This window comes from Zeus faber (genome assembly GCF_960531495.2).
Source record: "Zeus faber genome assembly, chromosome: 15".
Classification (NCBI taxonomy): domain Eukaryota; kingdom Metazoa; phylum Chordata; class Actinopteri; order Zeiformes; family Zeidae; genus Zeus; species Zeus faber.
The window spans coordinates 3280173-3304013 of NC_137194.1; the positions used below are offsets into that span (position 1 = coordinate 3280173).

Consider the following 23841-nt stretch of genomic DNA (forward strand, 5'->3'; position numbering starts at 1 on the left):
TGAACCAGAAGCGTCCAGTGTTGGACGCCCCGAAGGAAGCCAAACCGTCTCCACTCCTGAACCCTCCCTCAGGGGTCGGACACGGGGGGTCAAAGGTCAACAGGAAGTGTGTATGCATGGTGTGTGGGAAGGGGGGTGATCAACATTCTGCTTTCACCAAATATCCTCAGGATTTTGTTTTTTTTTTACTTTTTAAAATGTCCTGTCGGTTGTTTCTCCTTGCTGTCTGACGTCCACGTTGTCGTCTCCATTTTGTTTTCGTTTTTATTGTTTATTATTTGTTTTTATTTGGACTCAGTTCAGCTCAACGGGTCAAGGACTGAGGGACGAGCCAACCGGAAAACCAGCCTCAGCATTTCCCAGAAGCCCTAGCGCGCGGCCCGGGGGCCCAGGACGGAGGTTGGCCGGTTGTTTCAGAGGAGCCAAGGGGGGCGGGGTCACGGCGTGGGGCGGGGCGGGGCGGGGAAGGGGGTTGCTGAGGTCAGAGGCTATAAGGAGGAGATCTTGATGGGGTCGTGGCTGAAGGCGGAGACCCGGGCGTTGCGCAGGATGCTCGGCACGGCGGGCGACAGCGGCGGGCTCTCGTCGGGCGTGTTGGTGGGCGGAGTCGGGATGCTGATGATGGCGGCGGTGAAGTCTCTCTCTCCACAGTTGAGCTTCAGATCGTCCGCCCGGGCGTTCAAGCTGGAGCGGCTGGGAGGGAGAGAGAGAGAGAGAGAGAGAGAGAGAGACAGGGGGGGGATCGGGACGAGTGAACTTCTGACATTGTTACATCACGGATCCATCCGGCCCTCCACCCATCCGTTCATCAATCCATTCACCCTTCCAACCCACCCGCCCATTTTTCCAACTATCCTTCCATACGTCCATCCACCCACTCGCCCATCCCTTTGTCCTCCACCCTTCCCTCCCTCCCTCTTACGTCTGTGGAGCTATGTGGGTGCTCTTGATGTGCAGGGTGTCCAGCTCCTGGACGCTGCCCCTGCTGACCGACACGGTGGAGTTGGCGAGCCTCATGGCGGCTTTGCGCTTGGCGCGGCGCGGGCAGCAGCCGCTGGAGTTGTTCTGCGCCCCCTGCTGGCTGGACAGGGAGGTGCTGCGGCTCGTTCGGAAGCCCACCGACTCGGTCATGCACATCTCGCTGTAGGTCATCTCGTCCGTGAATTCGTGGCTCTGGAGGAGAAGAGAGGAACCGGTTCATTGCAGAGCTCCGCAGGAACAGATCGCATTCTGGGAAATATCCTCCTTCCGGATCGATCTTGTGAAGAACAAACTGAGTTTGGGGTTTCCTCGGACGTAGTGTCGTTGATGAAGTGCATGCTGGGAGCGTTTGAACCGTACCGTGGTTTTCTCCAGGCAGTGCAGCAGGTGGTGGTGTTGGTGTTCGAACGCTGATCTGTTCTTCACACACAGAGCCGTGCTCTCACTGTCCCGGTCCTACACACACACACACACACACACACACACACACACACACACACACACAGAAACATACACACATACACACACACACACGCACACATAAACGCACACACACACGCATACACACACACACACACACACACACACGCATGCACGCACAGAAACACACACACACACACACACATTCATGTGTGTTAATCTTCCACAGCAGGAAATGAACGTGAGATGGATTTATAACAATGAATAATAAGGATGGAGAAAGAGGGAACATTACTCTTGAATTTAATGGAACTAAAATTACTCTTCTAGCAAAAAAAAATTCTGCCAAATTCACATTATAATTCTAAATAGTATGTTTTAACTGTGTGTGGGTATTATGACTGTAGTGTGTAAAAAGAGAAATTATAATAAACATAAAGAAAATATATTTCTGGTAAAATGGTTAATAGTGTGTGTGTGTGTGTGTGTGTGTGTGTGTGTGTTTCTGTGTGTGTGTGTGTGTGTGTGTGTGTGTGTGTCTGCATGTGTGTGTGTGTGTGTGTGTGTGTTTCTGTGTGTGTGTGTCTGCATGTGTGTGTGTGTGTGTGTGTGTGTGTGTGTGTGTGTGTGTGTGTGTGTGTGTGTGTGTGTGTGTGTGTGTGCGTGTGTGTGTGTGTGAGTGTGTGTGTGTGAGTGAGTATGTGTGTGCGTTTATGGGTATCCGTGTACATGTGTGTATGTTTGTGTGCGTGTCTGTGTGCATTTGTGTTTCTTTGCGTGCATGTGTGTGTGTGTGTGTGTGTGTGTGTGTGTGTGTGTGTGTGTGTGTGTGTGCTCACCCCCAGCCCTCCGTCCTCTTTGTACTGCAGGAAAGCGTTCGTTGTTCCCTTCTTGGCCATTCGGATCCGAGCCAGACGCACTTTCTGTTCCAACACACACATACAGATACACACATGCACACAGGCACGTGCATACACACACACACACATGCACACAGGCATACGCACACACACACACACACAAACAAACACACACACAGTACAGTCAGCAGTCTGTCACAAATAATATAAATACATTCCAATCCTATATAATGACGTGTATGTATATAGTGTAAGGCAGAGCCCACATATCATTTTTCCAATGATATCTTTGTTGTGTATGTTGTGTGGAGTGAACAAAACAACATATCTTCACCTTCATGAGTGAAGACGGGACTTCATGAAAAAAAAGAAAAGAAAAAACTAAACCCTGCAATTCCCCCACGGACCTCTAGGGGGTTTGGGAAGCCCTGGTCTATGCTGTGTGTGTGTGTGTGTGTGTGTGTGTGTGTGTGTGTGTGTGTGTGTGTGTGTGTGTGTGTGACCTGCTGGGCCCTCATCTTGTCGGCCCTCTGGTTCTGGTGGTAGATTCTACTGAAGTTGGACACGATGACGGGCACTGGCAGCGCGATGACCAGGACGCCGCTCAGCGAGCAGATGGAGCCGAAGATCTTCCCCGCAATGGTGTTGGGAACCATGTCACCATAGCTACAACACACAGCATAACATCACCACCACGACAACACACACAGGGACCAGTCACCATGACGACAACACACACAGTACCATGTCACAATTACGATAACACACAGTAACACATCACCGTGACGACAACACACACAGGACACCATCACCATGACAGCAACACACACACAGTACCATGTCACCATGACAACAACGCACACAGGACCCCGTCGCTATGACAACAACACACATAGGACCCTGTCATCATGAGGACAACACACACATTACCACGTCACTCTGACAACAACCCACACATAGTACCACATCACCTTGTCAACAACACACACAGGACCCAGTCGCCATGACGACAACACACACAGTACCAAATCACCATGACAACACACACACAGTAACAAGTCACCGTAAAGACAACACACACAGTATCATGTCACCATGATGACAACACACACAGGTCATGGCGCCATGACAACAACACACACAGTACTATGTCATCATGACGACAACACACACACTACCAAGTCACCATGACGACAACACACACATTTCCACGTCGCCATGACAACAACACACACAGTACCATGTAACTATGACAATAACACATACAGGACCCTGTCAGCATGACCACAACACATACAGTACCATGTCGCCATGACGGCAACACACACACATTATTATGTCAGCATGACAACAACACATACATAGGACCCCGTCACCATGACGACAACACACACAGTACCACGTCACCATGAGGACAACACACACAGGACCCAGTCGCCATGACTACGACACACACAGAACCATGTTATCATGATGACAATACACACAGTACCACGTCACCATGACGACAACACACACAGGACTGCGTCACCATGATGGCAACACACACAGGACTCCATCACCATGACGGCAAAAAAAAAGTATCATGTCACCATGACGACAACACACACAGTATCACGTCACCATGACGACAACAGACACATAGTATCATATAACCATGACGACAACACACTCACAGTACCAGGTCACCATGATGTCAACACACATACAGTGCCATGCTACCATGACGACAACACACAGTACCAAGTTGCCATGGCGAGGGGGAGGCAAAGCAAAGGAGGCAAAGCAGGAGGCAAAGCAGGAGAAAAAGCAGTAGACAACACACAGTACAAATGTCACCCTGACCACAACACACACAGTACCATGTCACCATGTCACAATAACGACAACACACACAGTACCACATCACCATGACAACAACACACAAACAGCATCATGTCAGTATGACAACAACACACACACACAGTTCCACCATGACTATAACACCCAAAGGACCCCTTCACCATGACATCAAAACACACAGTACCAAGTCACCATGACGACAACCCACACACAATACCACGACATCATGACGACAACACACACAGGACCCCGTCACCATGATGACAACACACACAGTACCATGTCAGCACGACGACAACACACACACAGTACCACATCAAGATGACGACAACACACACACAGCATCATGTCAGCATGACAGCAATACACACAATGTACCATGTCACCAGGACGACATCACATACAGGACCCCATTACCATGACCACAACACACACAGTACAATGTCACCATGATGACAACACACACACAGTACCACATCACCATGACAACAACAGACACACAGTAACATACAAACATGACGACAACACGCACATAGTACCCCGTCAACATGAGGACAACACACACAGGACCCCCTCACCATAACGGCAAAAAAAAGTACCATGTCACCATGACACAACACACACAGGACTCCGTTCCCATGACCATAACACACACACAGTACCATGTCACCATGACAACAATACACAAAGGACCCTGTCACCATGACATCAAAACACACAGTACCATGTCACCATGTCGACAACACACACAGTACCACATCACCATGACAACAACACACACAGGACCCCGCCACCATGAGGACAATACACACAGTACCATGTCACCATGACGACAACACACACAATATCATGTCACCATGAGGACAACACACATACAGTAACCTTACGGCTACAAATAAAAGTTTTCTCGAAGCCTGAAAGTCCAGATAGAATATAATATTAGTATAATATCATGTACAATACAATATCATATACAATATAATTACTGTAACGTCACATCATATCATATCATCGACGACGTTGTAGTTACATCAGAACAGCATCACAACAATCCTTTCACTTTATGAAGATCAGCTGGTTGGGAACAGATGGAGCAACTGACTCAGCAGGACACCAGGTCTGGATTGAATGGAGGCGCTGGAGCTTCTCCCGGCGCTAGCTGCCAACACGCCGTGCTAGTAGCGCTACTCTGACAAATGAGGGCACGACGTCCTAATCCACATATCGTGACTGTCCAGGGTTTAATCAGATGGAAGCATTTTGTTTCATGACAAAAGCTTTGCGGCTGAGGCGTGTGGCAGGCAGCGCCGGCTCTGTAGCTAGCTCTGAAAGGATGCGTGGCTTGCTGAGCCAGTTCTGTCAGACAACTTGACCGCGCCACGCGATGCCACGCGCCACCACGCCCCTCTTGCGCCATCGTGTTTAAGCATCCCTGTTCTGACTGCTTCGCCTCCAGCTTTGCCTCCTGCTCTGCTGTGTTGCTGCGCTGTCTCCACCTCCCCTGCCTCCGGCCGCTGGGCTCCTCCTCCATCCAATGGGGGGATTCAAACTCATCACTCTTGTTATCATCACTATGTTTCCAGATCACTTAGATCTGCGTTTGCTGTTTGAGCCGTGGAGCCCAGACGCTGAACTCAAACCCTGCAAAATAAATAAAGAGGGTTTTAAGGTGAACCTTAGAGTCACAGGGGTTTTGAGGGACTCAGGAGTCGGGAGTCAATCCGGAAATAGAGACGTTTGTTTGGCTCGACTCTAAGTAACTGCACCCGACGCTGAGCTGACTCTGAATCATTCGACTCTGTTCTCAATTTGCAAAAGAAAAGAGCAGAGAGACGCGACGAGCTGCTGTGAACTGAAGATGAAGTGAATGAAGAACATCAACATTTGTCGTGTTTCATATTGAATGTGACTCATTTGCAGTTTTCACATTCACACACTGAGTCAACTGAACCAACACCCAGTCAAGACCTTCAGCACTTGTTCAAACCAGTGTCACCAGGAGCAGCCTGGGTGTCCCTCCCTCCCTCCCTCCCTCCCTCCCTCCCTCGGTCAGGGTGACCTGGTTACTTCTGGGTTATTCTGTCGTTCCTCCGGGAGAAGAAGAACTGAAGGCATAATTTGAGCGTGTGCACACACACACACACACACACACACACACACACACACACACACACACACACACACACACACACACACATAAACAAACACACACACACACACATACACACACACATAAACAAACACACACATAAACAAACACACACACACACACATAAACAAACACACACACACACACACACATAAACAAACACACACACACACACATAAACAAACACACACACACACACATACACACACACATAAACAAACAAACACACACACACACACATAAACAAACACACACACACACATAAACAAACACACACACACACACATAAACAAACACACACACACATAAACAAACACACACACACATAAACAAACACACACACACACATAAACAAACACACACACACACACATAAACAAACACACACACACACACATAAACAAACACACACACACACATAAACAAACACACACAGACACACATAAACAAACACACACACACACATAAACAAACACACACACACACACATAAACAAACACACACAGACACACGCACGCGCACACGCACGCGTACATTGCTGCATGTCGAATCATGTTAACAATCTGGGACAGGAAGTGATTCCACATCGAGGACCGTAACTTCCTGTACAAACTAAACTTCCTGTAAGTTCATGTTGTTCGGGAAATGAGGAAGATTCAGCTCCGTCATCATCATCATCACCATCATCATCATCATCACCATCATCTCAGACACTAGCGCTGATGCTAACAGACACATTGGAAGCAATGCAGGGATGCTAATGCTAAATCAGCATGGTGTGTGTGTGTGTGTGTGTGTGTGTGTGTGTGTGTGTTTGTTTTAACATCACTTTCCAAAACGGTCTTAACTGGATTTCAATTTCTGTGAAAAGACGTAATAAATACAACTATAGACACATCGAGGTACAGACACCAAGCTGATTTATAGTCCATTAGAGGGAGTGTGTGTGTGTGTGTGTGTGTGTGTGTGTGTGTGTGTGTGTGTGTGTGTGTGTGTGTGTGTGTGTGTGTGTGTGTGTGTGTGTGTGTGTGTATGTGTGTGTGTGTGTGTGTGTGTGTGTGTGGGTGTTCCATAAATGTATTGATGATAGGAATTACAGGATATAAATGAATGTATGAATGTCCTCATAAGCACAAAGAGAGACAGAAAGAAAGGACAGGAAGGAAGAGGGGAGGAAGCAGAGCGGGAGGGAGAGATATTTAGTTCAATTCCCAGTTTGGTCTCTAGTTTCCAAGGTCGACACGGCTATAGATAACACACACACACACACACACACACACACACACACACACACACACACACACACACACAAGCAGAAAGAACAGAGTGTAGGATATTGATCAGTAGGAAGTGTATTACAACCTGTGGGAGGAGCTGTGTTCGGGTTAGAATGTGGGCGGGGCCAAGACACGGACCGACTTTGGTCGAAATTCATTCAGAAAAGAGGGAACGTCACAGTCCTACTGTACTGTAGAAGACAACCTGACTGAAGGACACGTCTGACTGTAGAAGATAGTCTGAAGCTGCTTTCACACATGCACTCCGCACATTGTCCGGAGTTTCCCTTTCACACACGTAGCACACAACCATAGACCATTGACCATAGACTATTGTCCGTGTCAGACACGTTGACACCACCTTGAAGTACTGCGGTTGTCTTGGACAAGGGGTGGAGCCTGGGAGCTACAAGAGGCAGGAGGCGACGCAGTGACGCAATGACGCTGCCGAGTTTAACAGCACACCCAAGATGGTGGAGGAGGCGTTGACACTGCATGTAGTTGGAGGTAGCGGCGATATAAACGAGAGTGGAAAGGAACGATAAAGAAAGCAGAAAGGAGGACGCAGCAACTGCGCATCCGTGACGCATGATGATGACATCATCAACACGCGACACGCCCACCCGCTCACTGTGAACGCTCCGGACAATCACCTGCTCTGTTTACACAAACCCCTCAATCTGACCCGACACAGACTTTGTACTCGGTGCTGGCTGGGTACAGTCCGGGTCATGTTCGGGTCAAATGATTCGGACGTTAGCGTTCACACAAACAGCTCCTCCTGGTAATGTCCAGATAAGTTCAGGGTTTCAGTGCATGTGTGACAGCAGCTCGACCGCTGGCGCAGGTGTTCTGCATCACCATGGCAACCAGAGATAAAGAGCGAAAGTGAAAGTAAAGTTTGGAGATGAAGGATTTCCCCGACTGAAGTGATTAGTATTGAAAGTAAAGTTATTTTTATTTCTGTCGTGATGAGATTCGTTGTGATCTGCCGTCGCCGTGACGACCGCCTCCTCTCCGTCTCTATCTTTAGAGCAGAGTTCAATGGGAATTATAAATATCAGGAAAAATAATAATAATAAAACGTAATACTCAGCAGAGACGGTCAGACCGTCACACGGTGAAACAAGAAGAAAGAAGTACGTTTAGAACAAAAAGCTAAGATTCAAAAAAGAAGTGAAGAGTAAGATGAGAGAGAGAGGGAGAGGATGGTGGATGAAGGTGAGCGTTAAAAGGTCAGAGGTCGTGCCGTCATTATACCCACAAGCCCCTTCAGCCGCCAGCCCCACACAGCACAAAGCATCAGTGTGGAGGAGAGACACAAACACATACACAGTTATGAAGACTGTTACACTGTCTGACTGTATCCTGCTGTAACCTACTGTACCCTATTGTATCCTACTGTATCCTAATGTAACCTACAATATCCTACTGTATCCTGCTGTATCCTGCTGACTGTAGCATGCTAGTGCCTCAACGACTTTCTTGATTCTTGTCAATCAGGAAAACAGGTTGGAAAAAATATACATTCCGAAGAGTACAACCAATTAAAACCACCAAGCTGCAAGGCATTGTAGTGTCTGAGTGGAGACAGTCAGACAGACAGACTGTTCCCAGACCAGCCGGTTATTCTAGGCTCTCCGGTGCACTTCATGCAGCATTATGTCACTGCAGCCCAGCAGACGCTAAGAGAGGAATGTTTCTACTGACCAGCTCCTTTTACTGAATGGCTGCTTCTACTGACCAACTGCTTCTACTTACCAAGTGCTTCTACTGACAGGCTGCTTCTACTGACCAGCTCCTTTTACTGAATGGCTGCTTCTACTGACCAGCTGCTTCTACTGACCAGCTGCTTCTACTGACCTGCTGCTTCTACTGACCTGCTGCTCCTTCTGACGGGCTGCTCCTACTGACCGGCTGCTTCTACTGACCAGCTGCTTCTACTGACCTGCTGCTTCTACTGACCTGCTGCTCCTTCTGACGGGCTGCTCCTACTGACCGGCTGCTTCTACTGACCAGCTGCTTCTACTGACCTGCTGCTCCTTCTGACGGGCTGCTCCTACTGACCGGCTGCATCTACTAACCAGCAGCTTGTACTGACAAGCTGCATCTGCTGACCAACTGCTTCTGCTGGCCAGCTTCTTCTACTGACCAGCTGCTTCTACTGACCTGCTGCTCCTTCTGACGGGCTGCTCCTACTGACCGGCTGCTTCTACTGACCAGCTGCTTCTACTGACAGGCTGCTTCTACTGACCAGCTGCTTCTACTGACAGGCTGCTTCTACTGACCTGCTGCTCCTTCTGACGGGCTGCTTCTACTGCCCAGCTGCATCTACTAACCAGCAGCTTGTACTGACAAGCTGCATCTGCTGACCAACTGTTTCTGCTGGCCAACTGCTTCTCCTGACCGACTGCTTCTACTGGAGGTATAGGAGGTCAAGGTGGAGGAGGAGGTGGAGGTGGAATAGGAGGTGGAGGAGGAAGAGAAAGAGGTGGAGGTGGAGGTGGAGGAGGAGGTGGAAGGGGAGGAAGAGATGGAGGAAGAGCTAGACGAGGAAGAGGATGAAGTGGAGGAGGTGAAGGAGGAGGTGGAGGTGGGGGAAGAGGTGGAGGGGGAAGAGGAGGAGGTGGAGGAGGAGGTTAAAGAGGAGGAAGAGGTGGAGGAGGACGAGGAGGAGATGAGGAAGAGGAGGTGGAGGAGGTGGAGAAGGAGGAAGAGGTGGAGGAGGAGGTGGAGGAGGATTTCCAGACAGATAAGAGAGAAATCGAGTGAAAGACGAGAATATCTGCTCTGTGTTTTCCTGCTCCATGATTGGAGCAGATAGAGTCCATTAGAGGTCGAATCAGCCAATCAGGAGCCAGACTGATCTTATCTCCGCCTCCAATGGGACGGTGAGCCAATCACTATCTAGAGCCAATCCTAATCAGGTTAGACTGGAGGGCGGGAGGACAATTACACCAGAGGGAGGGAGGGGGGGAGAGGTGTCCCCTTTGGCTCTGTCTCCCCCAAGATGTCTCCCAAGATGTCTCCCAAGATGTCCCCCAATGTGTCCCCCAAGATGTCCCCCAAGATGTCCCCCAAGATGTCCCCCAAGATGTCTCCCAAGATGTCCCCCAAGATGTCTCCCAAGATGTCCCCCAATGTGTCCCCCAAGATGTCCCCCAAGATGTCCCCCAAGATGTCCCCCAAGGTGTCCCCCAAGGTGTCCCCCATGGCTCTGCCCCCCAAGGAGTCCCCCAGGGTGCACCCACACTGTTACCTTTGACCCCACCCTCTCCTTTGAAGCCCCGCTGGATAAACCCCGTCACAAACACCACATAGAGACCTCCGTCCCCTTAACTCCGTCTGATTTATATGGAAAGTATAAATGTGTTTATATTACTGTTATGTAATGAAACACAATATATGAAATGATGTATTCATGACATAACATTCTCTCCTCCTCTCTCATCCCTCGCTCCTCCCCTCCTCCACTCTACTGTCCACTGTCATCTTTAATTGATGGAGAGATGATGAAAGTTTCAGGAGGAGGGAAGGCTGTTCCATGTTCTCTCGCCCTCCCCCCTTCCCCTCCATAACCCCCCCTCGCTCGCTCTCTCTCTCTCTCTTCACTTTCTCAATCTGCCTCCCCCCTAACCCTCTAACCCTCTAACCCTCTTACTCCCTCTTTTATTTCCATCTTGTATGAACGCTGTAAATCAGGGGTGTGTTGTTTATCACATCATATTACATCATATTATATCATATTATATCATGTCATATCACATCATATTATATCATATCATATCACATCATATCATATCATATTATATCATATTATATCATATGATATTATATTATATCATATGATATTATATCATATTATATTATATCATATCATATTATATTATATTATATCATATCATATCATATCATATTATATTATATTATATCATATCATACCATATCATATCATAAATCATATTATATCATATCACATCATATATCATATTATATCATATTATATTATATTATATCATATTATATTATATCATATCATATATCATATTAAACCATATCATATCACATCATACATCATATTATATCATATCAATAAATATCATATCATAATATAATATAATATTATAATATAATATAATATGATATAATATTATATTACATTATATTACATTTTATAAAATAATATTACATTATATTATATTATACTATATTGTATTATATCATATCATATTATATCATATTATATTATATTATATTATATTATATCTTATTATATTACATTATATTTTATCATATTATATTATATTATATTATATTACATTATATTACATTATATTATATTATATTACATTATATTATATAATATTATATTACATTATATTATATTACATTATATTACATCATATTTTATTATATTATATTATATTACATTATATTATATTATATTATATTATATCATATTATATTATATTATATTATATTATATTATATTATATCATATTATATTATATATTATATTACATTATATTATATCATATTATATTATATTATATTATATTATATCATATTATATTATATCATATCATATTATATCATATTATATTAGATTATATTATATTATATCATATTATATTATATTATATTATATCATATTATATTATATCATATCATATTATATCATATTATATTATATTATATTATATTATATTATATTATATTATATTATATCTTATTATATTACATTATATTTTATCATATTATATTATATTATATTATATTATATCATATTATATTATATCATATCATATTATATTATATTATATTACATTATATTACATTATATTATATTATATTACATTATATTATATCATATTATATTACATTATATTATATTACATTATATTACATCATATTTTATTATATTATATTATATTACATTATATTATATCATATTATATTATATTACATTATATTATATCATATTATATTATATTATATTACATTATATTACATTATATTATATTATATCATATTATATTATATTTTATTACATTATATTATATCATATTATATTATATCATATTATATTATATTATATCATATTATATTATATTATATTATATTACATTATATTATATCATATTATATCATATTATATTATATTATATCATATTATATTATATCATATTATATTATATTATATTACATTATATTATATCATATTATATTATATTATATTATATTACATTATATTATATCATATTATATCATATTATATTATATTATATTATATTACATTATATTATATCATATTATATTATATCATATTATATCATATTATATTATATCATATTATATTATATTATATTACATTATATTATATCATATTATATTATATTATATTATATTATATTACATTATATTATATCATATTATATTATATTATATTATATTATATCATATTATATTATATCATATCATATTATATCATATTATATTACATTATATTATATCATATTATATCATATTATATTATATTATATTACATTATATTACATCATATTATTTTATATAGTCCATCGTCTGACCAGCGATGGACTCTCATCACCTGGTGCCCGGGTGCGTCCACGTACGCTGCCCACTGCTCCTGGCTGTGGCCCCAGAGGAAGGACAAGCCAGGATGGTTCAACACAGAGGAACCATTTCACCGCCACCATCCAAAGCATGTGCATGTGTTGTAGTGTGGTGTGCGTGTGACGATTAAAGATTGTTCTTCTTCTTCTCTTCTGTTCTATATTACATGACATTATATTATATTATACTATATTATTATATTATACTATATCATATTATATTACATTATATTATATTATAATATATTATTATATTATACTATATCATATTATATTACATTATATTATATTATACTATATTATTATATTATATTATATCACATTATATTAAATTGTATTATATTATATCATATTATGTCCTATTTGTGGTAGTGGGGTGGTTTTGGCACCATCAGCAGATGGGGGAGCCAGCACTAGTTCAAGCGGCAGGGGATGCAGATGTCAGAGATTGAGGTGATTAGAGATTAGAGAGATAAGATTTTAAAAGCTGCTGTGGTTTGATCTCTCTCAGGGGGGCGGGCCATCAGATCAATGGCTGGGTGACGTAGCAGCACCTGCACACATTTTAGTGTGGAGAAGTTTACGTTTGTTTGAAAGGACAAATTATGTTTCTGTTTAAAGGGCAACATGCAGATTGACTTCCCCAGCGAATTCATGTGGGGATATAGGGAGGTTTCTCCATTAAGGAGGTTCCTTCCACATGTTCCGCGATAGCGACTGAAAACTCAACCACGTCCTAAGGTAAATAATATATATATATTTTACAGCAATAGAAGTTATTATTTCAGAAGTTGCTGCATCCTCTGTGGTTGTTGAAATTAAATACAAGTGTATCGATATGAAAGCAGATTTATCTTTTTAAGAATTAAATGGAGGTTGGATGGAGCTTTGAAGGGGCGTGGTGCAAACTGCTCGGCTGCAGTGGAGTAATTATTATATAATAGTTTATTATATAGGTATATCATTTATTAATATTTATCTGTATGATGGCACGGCTCACAGAGGCTGATGGTCCCTCATCACGCATAGTATTAAAGAAAGACTCAGCGAGATGAGTCTGAAACATGGGAACTACATACTGGAGGAGAAGGAAGTAGAGCTACGTGTTGTCAGTGGAAGTAGAGCTGCTCTCTCACTGAGCGGTGGCCACTTGGTGCCGTGTCGGGCAACTCATTTATTTTCCTTGGATTACATTTTCAGTAAGTTACATTTCCATGAAATACCAAAAACGTTGTGGTATTTCTGTGAGTAATTACCATTGCTCTGCTCCTATTTTTCCGACACCTCAGCGGATCCTGAACTCATCACTGAGTCGCACACTTCAGGGTTTTCAAGGGAAGCGCTGACGACATTTTAAGGATTATTTTTTGTTGTATTTCTCATTAATCCGGCAAAGTAATGTGGAGCAGGGATTTAAAATATCAATCCAACAGATCCGCTGACATCCACCTGTAGTTTTAGCAGGGTTTGACATGTATTTTGACCTCAGACGTACCGGCTCGTCTCTGTAATATCGATGAAAATCTGTTCGGTTTTTCGCCAACATCTGCTCCGCATGCGCATCGGTTTGGATGAAACTTCAACCAGGAGTTCCTTGCGACAGCGCGGTTCAAACAGGACGTGACAGGATCGTGTGTCCTGCAGATGCTGGTTTCACAGATTGTTTTTAGACTTCAAAATTCGGAGGATTCCGCCCCCCCGGAACAACAACAATAACAAGCGCCTCCTGCAGGTGTCAGCGTTCCAAAATAGTACAACATCAGCTGAGATGCAACTCAAGTACAGATACCTGAACATGTACTGAAGTACCCAGTAACACACACACACACACATGAGGTTGATGAGGTATTTACTGATTACATCCGGAAAATGGAAAAAGGCGGAGGAGAGAAGAGAGGAGTAGGGGAGGGTTATTCTCTCATTCACTCACTGAAATACAAGGGGGGGGGGGGGGGGGTTCGTCGAAGGAACACAAACAGGATGGAACCCGTGGGTTCTCCGGGAGTCTTGAGAACCTTAAAGTATTTTATGAGGAAGTTTGTTGCAGCCTTTTCTGGGAGTAGTTTAGTTGTGGATACAACCTGAGGAGGGACCTGCAGGAGGCGCTACAGAGCATCACCTGCTCCCTTTGCTGCTGGAATACAACTGCCTCTGCCTGGGTAGTTTTTTTATTTTTATTCTTTACTTTATTATTATTATTATTATTATTATTGTTGTTATTATTATTATTATTATTATTATTATTATTGTTGTTATTATTGTTATGTCATTAGGGGTCTTGCCCGCGCAGCTGCAGAACCCACCGACATGATTGAGGTCTTGCTGGATCTGGGGCGTTTCAGACACCTTGTTGTCCAAGTTTGATCCACATCATCTATATTCTAATTTTTACTGGAAGTAGCAGGACAATCATTTCAGACTGGTCCTATCTGAGCTGTTGATGACCGTTGTTGTTCCTGTTGTTGTTCCTGTTGTTGTTCCTGTTGTTGTTCCTGTTGACACTGATGAGCTCCACGTTGACACACAAGTTGTTGCTGTTCCTCTTGTTATTATTGGGATTCTTCTTACTTTTCTCCTCCACATTTTTCAGGCTGAAAGTGTTTGGCGCACGGCAACTGCTGTAATCCACGCTACTCACTACACACTGCACAATACATACTACACATTACATACTACACACTACATAGTCACCACTACACGCTACACACTACAAATTACATACTACACACTACATAGTCACCACTACACACTACACACTTCACACTACATACTACACACTACACAGTCACCACTTCATACTACACACTGCACACTACATACTACACATTACATAATAAACACTATAGTCACCACTACACACTACATATTTCACACTACACGCTACACAATACATATTACACATCACATACTACGCACTATAGTCACCACTAGACACTTCACACTACATACCACACACTACACAATACATACTACACATGACATACTTCACGCGACACACAACACGTTACACACTACATAGTCACCACTACACACTACATACTACACACTACATTCTACACCTTACACACTACACACTATAAAGTCACCACGATACACTGCACACTACAAACTACACATTACATTCTACACCTACACACTACACAGTCACCACTGCACACTACATACTACACACTACACACTATAAAGTCACCACGATACACTGCACACTACATATTTCACACTACATACTACACACTACACACTACACCGTACACACTACACACTAAATACTACACTCTACACACTACATACTACACAGTCACAACTGCACACTACATACTACACACTACACAGTCACAACTACACACTACATACTACACACTACACATTCACCACTACATGCTACACAATACACAGTCACCACTACATACTACACACTACACACTATACCCAACATAATTCACACTACATACTGTACTACAAACCACAGACTCACCACTACACACTACACACTACACACTCCATACTCCACACTACACACTACATCCTACATACTACATACAGCACCTCCTTTCTGAAGTGTTTGTGTACAACCACATTCACCAGATGAACAGTAGCTGCTTTTCCACCGCATGGTACCAGCTCAACTCCACTCCACTCTACTAGCCATTTTTGCTTTCCCATCGGTAAAAAGTAGTGGGTAATACCTGGTACCCGGTACTTATTTTGGTATCACCTTCGCGGAGGTTCCAAGCGAGCTGAGGCGATACCGAAAGGTGACGTGAAAACACTGCAGATGACTGATTGGTTCTGATGCATGCCACGGTTTCAGACGTACTAAACACTAGTTTGTACTAAATAGTACTAGTACCAATAGTTATAGTACTAGTAAGCCACAGCAAGAGCATGCCCGTTAGAGTACCGTGCATGCTGGCGTCTCGTTACACAGTAGGAGCTCCTCCTCTTCCTTCTGCTACTGCTTCCGCTTCTGCTTTTCGTGCAAATGCTAAAAAGTCTCTGCTGCTGAGTTGGGCTTCATCACCAGCGTCACCAGAGCCAGGAGGCAGCGCAGGGTGCAGCAGCTCCAGCGGCAGGAGGGTGGAGGTGCAGACACCACCTCGGCCTGAGAGATCTTGTTCCTCAGACATTTCTTTCAGGTTTCCAGTCACAATTTGGGGCCGTGAAGGGAAAACCTGCTTCACGATTAACGAGCGAACAAGACTCACACTTAACCCGACGAGCAGGGTTTGTTCACGTCCAGATCCCTCAGAGGAGCCACCAGGTCCCAGATCTTCCCACTGATCGAGAGAACGACGTAACGAGAAAAGGAGCGTTGGGATTTATTAGAGGTCTGTACTGGTGGTGGTAGTTAGTCACTGGGAGGTCTGTACTGGTGTTGGTACTTAGTCACTGGGAGTTTATGTACTGTACTGGTGGTGTAAGTTAGTCACTGGGGGGTTTGTACTGGTGGTGGTAGTTAGTCACTGGGAGTTTTGTACTGTACTGGTGGTGGTAGTTAGTCACTGGGAGGTTTGTACTGTACTGGTGGTGGTAGTTAGTCACTGGGAGGTTTGTACTGTACTGGTGGTGGTAGTTAGTCAGTGGGAGGTTTGTACTGTACTGGTGGTGGTAGTTAGTCACTGGGAGGTTTGTACTGTACTGGTGGTGGTAGTTAGTCACTGGGAGGTTTGTACTGTACTGGTGGTGGTAGTTAGTCAGTGGGAGGTCTGTACTGGTGGTGGTTGTTAGTCAGTGGGAGGTCTGTACTGGTGGTGGTAGTTAGTCACATGGAGGTCTGTATTGGTGGTGGTAGTTAGTCACTGGGAGGTCTGTACTGCTGGTGGTAGTTGGTCACTGGGAGGTTTGTACTGTACTGGTGGTGGTAGTTAGTCACTGGGGGGTTTGTACTGGTGGTGGTAGTTATTCAGTGGGAGTTTTGTACTGTACTGGTGGTGGTAGTTAGTCATTGGGAGGTTTGTACTGTACAGGTGGTGGTAGTTATTCAGTGGGAGTTTTGTACTGTACTGGTGGTGGTAGTTAGTCACCGGGAGGTTTGTACTGGTGGTGGTAGTTAGTCACTGGGAGGTTTGTACTGGTGGTAGTAGTTAGTCACTGGGAGGTTTGTACTGCTGGTGGTAGTATGTCACTGGGAGGTCTGTACTGGTGGTGGTTGTTAGACAGTGGGAGGTCTGTACTGGTGGTGGTTGTTAGTCACAGGGGGGTCTGTACTGGTGGTGGTAGTCAGTGGGAGTTTTTTACTGTACTGGTGGTGGTAGTTAGTCACTGGGAGGTTTGTACTGTACTGGTGGTGGTAGTTAGTCACCGGGAGGTTTGTACTGGTGGTGGTAGTTAGTCACTGGGAGGTCTGTACTGGTGGTGGTAGTATGTCACTGGGAGATCTGTACTGATGGTGGTTGTTAGTCACTGGGATGTTTGTACTGGTGGTGGTAGTTAGTCACTGGGTGGTCTGTACTGGTGGTGGTAGTATGTCACTGGGAGATCTGTACTGGTGGTGGTTGTTAGTCACTGGGATGTTTGTACTGGTGGTGGTAGTTAGTCACTGGGAGGTTTGTACTGGTGGTGGTTGTTAGTCAGTGGGAGGTTTGTACTGGTGGTGGTTGTTAGTCAGTGGGAGGTCTGTACTGGTGCTGGTAGTTAGTCACTGGGAGGTCTGTACTGGTGCTGGTAGTTAGTCACTGGGAGGTCTGTACTGGTGCTGGTAGTTAGTCACTGGGAGGTCTGTACTGGTGCTGGTAGTTAGTCACTGGGAGGTCTGTACTGGTGCTGGTAGTTAGTCACTGGGAGGTCTGTACTGGTGCTGGTAGTTAGTCACTGGGAGGTCTGTACTGGTGCTGGTAGTTAGTCACTGGGAGGTCTGTACTGGTGCTGGTAGTTAGTCAGTGGGAGGTGTCTGATTGCCTCGTGCCGCTGAAGCTGTTTTCTCTAAACTGGATCAATAAATAGACTCCGATGCTGATCAATCAGGTCGACTCCCAATGATCGATAAATCAGGTGGAGTTTTCATTTCAACTGCGGTGGTGCTCTATGAGTCCTTGTTTTTGAGGCTGCATGGAAGGTCACAGGCCACAGGTTGAGAAACCCTGGTCGGTCCAGGCCTGCTGGTGCTGAACCCTGACTTGACCTTTGACCCTGTGGTGCAACGGTCGGCCATTTTGTCTGGCAGTCTGCTGGAGGCTGATCCCAGGACAGGAAATGGAGGACGACTGGAGCTTTATCACAACATCTGAAACTCCACTCCGCACTCTCTCCCTCCACCACACTCTCCATCTCCCTCCACCACTCCGTCTGGGTCCTGGTCCACCTCCCTCCCTCTCTCCATCCTCCCCTTTCTCTCCTTCTCCATCCCACTCTCTACCTCTCCTCCTTCTTCTCTTTATGCTACCCTCTACTCTTCCTTGTCGCTCTCTCCCTCACCCCCTCTCCACCCCTCTATCTCTCTCTCTCTCATCCCTTCCTCTCTCTCTCTCTCTTTCGCCCTCTCCATCCCTCTCTCTCTCTCTCTCTTTCTCCCTCTCTTTCTCCCTCTCTCTCCATCTCTCTCTCTCTCTCCCTCTCTCCCTCTCTCTCCATCCCTCTCTCTCTCTCTCTCTCTCTCTCTCCCTCTCTCTCTCTCTCTCTTTCTCCCTCTCTTTCTCCCTCTCTCTCCATCCCTCTCTCTCTCTCTCTCTTTCTCCCTCTCTCCCTCTCTCTCCCTGCTCTCTCTCTTTCTCCCTCTCTCTCTTTCTACCTCTCTCCTTTTCTCTCCCTCTCTCCATCCCTCCCTCTCTCGTCCACTCTATTAAAACATTAACAGCTGCTCTATCTCTGGGCTCTGGGCTCTACAGAGGAAATGGCCGCTCGTAGCTCATAAATAATGTTGTTGCTGAAGTGCTGCAAGCTGAGCGTTGACCTCAGATTTGCACCGAGTTAACGCTAACGCTAACGCTGAAGCTGAAGCCGACGCCACTGCCGACACCGACTCGCCGCTCTGAGCTCTGGTGTCGTTCTTCACCGGATGAAGGAGTTTAAAAGCTTTAGAGGGCACAAATTCAATTGCAATTAAAAACACAAAATTCATGAATATAAAAATAGATGCACGGATAGAGAACATGGCGACGCCAACGTTAAAGGGGACTTGTAATGTTCCTTTTCAACAAGTTAAACAGGTCTCTGAGCTCCCAAAACATTACGTTTTTTGCTGAAAATCCCACTTGGGTGACGCGTTCTAGCCATTGTAACATGCCTCTAAACCCTCCTGTTCCTGACTGTTTAAGTGGGAGGAGCCTCCCCCCGAGGCCCCCAGTTCTGTCAGCCAATGGGGTTTGAGCTTTACTCCGGGTTGCGTTGTATTGACTCCGTAACTGTAACTGGATCAATCCAGTTTCTGAATCTTCATCACGGCGACGCGGGGATTGGTTGTTTCGTGTAAACGTCGGAAAATCAGATAAAACAAATCAATACATCAACAATAAAAACACTGTTTTTACAATAAAAAAGCAGTTTTTATCGGTTTTGTTTGGAGAAACGCACAGCGGATGGTGCATCGCAGCCACCAGTCTGTCTACCACATACTTTATATTTTTTTAGAAAGAAACACAGCAGAATTATTTTTAAATACTTACACTTCCATCGTCTGCAGTTTCTTCACAGACTCTTGGTATCAATTCCTCTTTCTTTTTTAAAGATTTGTGCTGGTCTCTGCAGCCAACAGAGCACTTCCCAGCGGCGCTTGTTGTTCTCTGTGTTATTTCTCCAGCCTTGGGTGGAGTTACTCATATGGGGGTGGTTCTAATGCTGCACAAGCCCTAAATGATGTCGATCAGGGCTGCAGATCTGAAGGGCTGCTTTCATGTGGAGAGTGTGTTCGTAGAACCATCACAGACCCACCTGCACTGGAAGTGACTTATTCATAGTGGGTCCATTTAAAATGGACAACAAATCACTATTTTATGAACGTAACTTAGTTTTAAGCTTGTTTCCAGTAACACTAGCCTGCCAATTGCTTAGCAACCGTGGCTTTTCCAGACACTGCGCAGGGGCGGAGCTAATTGCAGAGGGCGGGGCTTATCGAACTTGGTGTCCGACTCTCCATAGAAAAGAACGCTCCTTGCGTTGTTGCTTGTCGGATTCAGTTGTCGGCTTCGACGTCATCGACGGGCGCTCCAGAACAACGGTCACAATGCAAAGTGGGATAAATAAAAGTCATGTGACAACAAATGACCAATCAGAAACAACGTCCAACATGAAGGACTTCCTCCTGGTATCCTGCTGTGAGGAAAACATGGAGCTGCTCTGTGTCTACTGCCAGGGGTGAATATAATGTAATATCATATAATGTAATGTGATGTAATGTAATAAAATGTAATGTAATGTAATGCAATATAAATGGGAAATGGACTGCATTTATAAAGCACTTTACAGAACATACCTCACATTCACCCATTCACACACACATAATGTAATATAATATAATATAATACAAGATAATATAATATAATATAATGTAATTTAATGAAATATTATATCTGAACTGCAGAGTGACAAACATACTTTCACACTTCTGAATTTCCCTCGGGGGTTAATAAAATCGTATCTTATCTTAGCATGAATACATGCACATCAACCCACACAATGCAGTATCAGACACACACACACACACACACACACACACACACACACACACACACACACACACACACACACAGAACGGATCTCTTGTTGCCATGAAACAAAACCAGTTAAACACTCGTCATGGTGTTGTCACGACAACCACACAACAGGAAACACATGAAACCAAACTCAAGCCCGGAGCGGACGGAGACTCACCCCAGCGTCGTCATGGTGACGATGGTGTACCAGAAGGATGCTGGGATGGAGGTGAAACTAGAGCCCTTGGTGCCCTTCTCGGCGTAGAACATGACGGTGGCGAAGATGATGATGGCCATGGTGAGGGAGAAGAGCAGGAAGCCCAGCTCCGAGGCGCAGCTCTTCAGAGTGTACCCCAGAATCCTCAGCCCCTGCGAGTGCCGCGAGAACTTGAAGATGCGAAAGACTCGGAAGACACGCAGCGTGACGAAGGCCCCGCTCACGTCCTCGTTCTCAGGCATCACCAGGCCAATGTAGTACGGCATGATGGCCACCACGTCGATCACCGACATCACCGAGCGCATGAACTTGCAGCGGCTGGGCGCGGCGAACAGCCGCATCAGGTACTCAAAGGTGAAGATCAGCACGCACGCCGTGTCCATGCAGAAGAACGCCAGCGAGTACTTCTCGCCGCACGGCAGGTCGCGTACACTGCCCTGCGGCGGCCGGCACGGCACCGTCTCCACCACGTTGGCGATGACCGACACGGCGATGAAGAAGCCGGTGACGTAGTAGAAGACCAGCGCCATGGTGGAGGTGTGCGGGTTCTCGAACGCCCGCCAGAGCCGCTCCCTGGAGGTGCTGTCCGGGGGCAGGGGGGCGTCAGTGGCCTCGCTGGCCTCCGTGTCCTCCGCCAGCCGCTCCTGGTTTTCCTTCTTCCTGTCCCGGTATTCCTCCATGGGGGGGGGGCAACAAGACAAGATGACCGTTACTTGAAAACTCCTTCATGAGACAGACAGACCGGCAGGCAGACAGGCAGACAGACAAGTACCTCCATGCAGCAGTCCCCTATGATCTCAGGGATGATGCCGTAGAAGGCCAGCTCCTCGTCGAAGGCCTGGATACACTCGTGCCGGGGGTAGTGCAGCTTCCCGGTTCGGTAGAAGTTGAGGACGTGACGGAACATCTCGGGGTCGCGGTCGAAGAAGTACTCCTGCGTGTCCTCGTTGTAAAAGAACTCCTTCTCCGAGGAGCCCAGCAGCGTGTCCGGGTAGCGGTCCAGAGTGTTCTTCCACGTCTGCAGGAGGACAAGAGCGAAAAGGACTAGACTCTGTTCTTTCAGAGGATTTCTGTTCTTTCTGTTCTTTCGCGGAGAGACACTGAAAGAGCAGAATCAAGAACGACTCCATCCAGAAAACAACAGAATGAGACATAGTGGAAAAGGACATAACAGGACAGGACACGACAGGACACAACAGGACACAACAGGACACAACAGGACACAACATAACGGGACACAACAGGACACAACAGGACCCAACAGGACACAACAAACCACAACAGGACACAACAGGACACAACAGAACAGGACACAACAGGACACAACAGAACACAACAGGACACAACAGGACACAACAGAACAGGACACAACAGGACACAACAGGACCCAACAGGACACAACAGGACACAACAGAACAGGACACAACAGGACACAACAGGACACAACCGGACACAACAGGACCCAACAGGACACAACAGAACAGGACACAACAGAACAGGACACAACAGGACACAACAGAACAGGACACAACAGAACAGGACCCAACAGAACACAACAGGACCCAACAGACCACAACAGGACACAACAGAACAGGACACAACAGGACACAACAGAACACAACAGGACACAAAAGGACCCAACAGGACACAACAGGACACAACAGAACAGGACACAACAGAACAGGACACAACAGGACACAACAGGACACAACAGGACACAACAGAACAGGACACAACAGGACACAACAGAACACAACAGGACACAAAAGGACCCAACAGGACACAACAGGACACAACAGAACAGGACACAACAGGACACAACAGAACACAACAGGA

General features: G+C 44.9%; 1 protein-coding gene across 1 annotated transcript in view; it reads right to left on the minus strand.

Moving 5' to 3' along the window:
- Positions 1 to 488: 488 nt before the first annotated feature.
- Positions 489 to 23841, minus strand: part of kcnd1 (potassium voltage-gated channel, Shal-related subfamily, member 1) — a gene marked incomplete at both ends in the record, with an annotated part of 25243 nt that continues 1890 nt past the window's right edge. Inside the window, 7 exons of the mRNA XM_080016001.1 lie at positions 489 to 693; positions 923 to 1173; positions 1342 to 1437; positions 2241 to 2324; positions 2765 to 2927; positions 21967 to 22679; positions 22778 to 23023. Coding sequence (XP_079872127.1) covers positions 489 to 693; positions 923 to 1173; positions 1342 to 1437; positions 2241 to 2324; positions 2765 to 2927; positions 21967 to 22679; positions 22778 to 23023 — 1758 coding nt within the window. The remainder of the gene's footprint in view (positions 694 to 922; positions 1174 to 1341; positions 1438 to 2240; positions 2325 to 2764; positions 2928 to 21966; positions 22680 to 22777; positions 23024 to 23841) is intronic.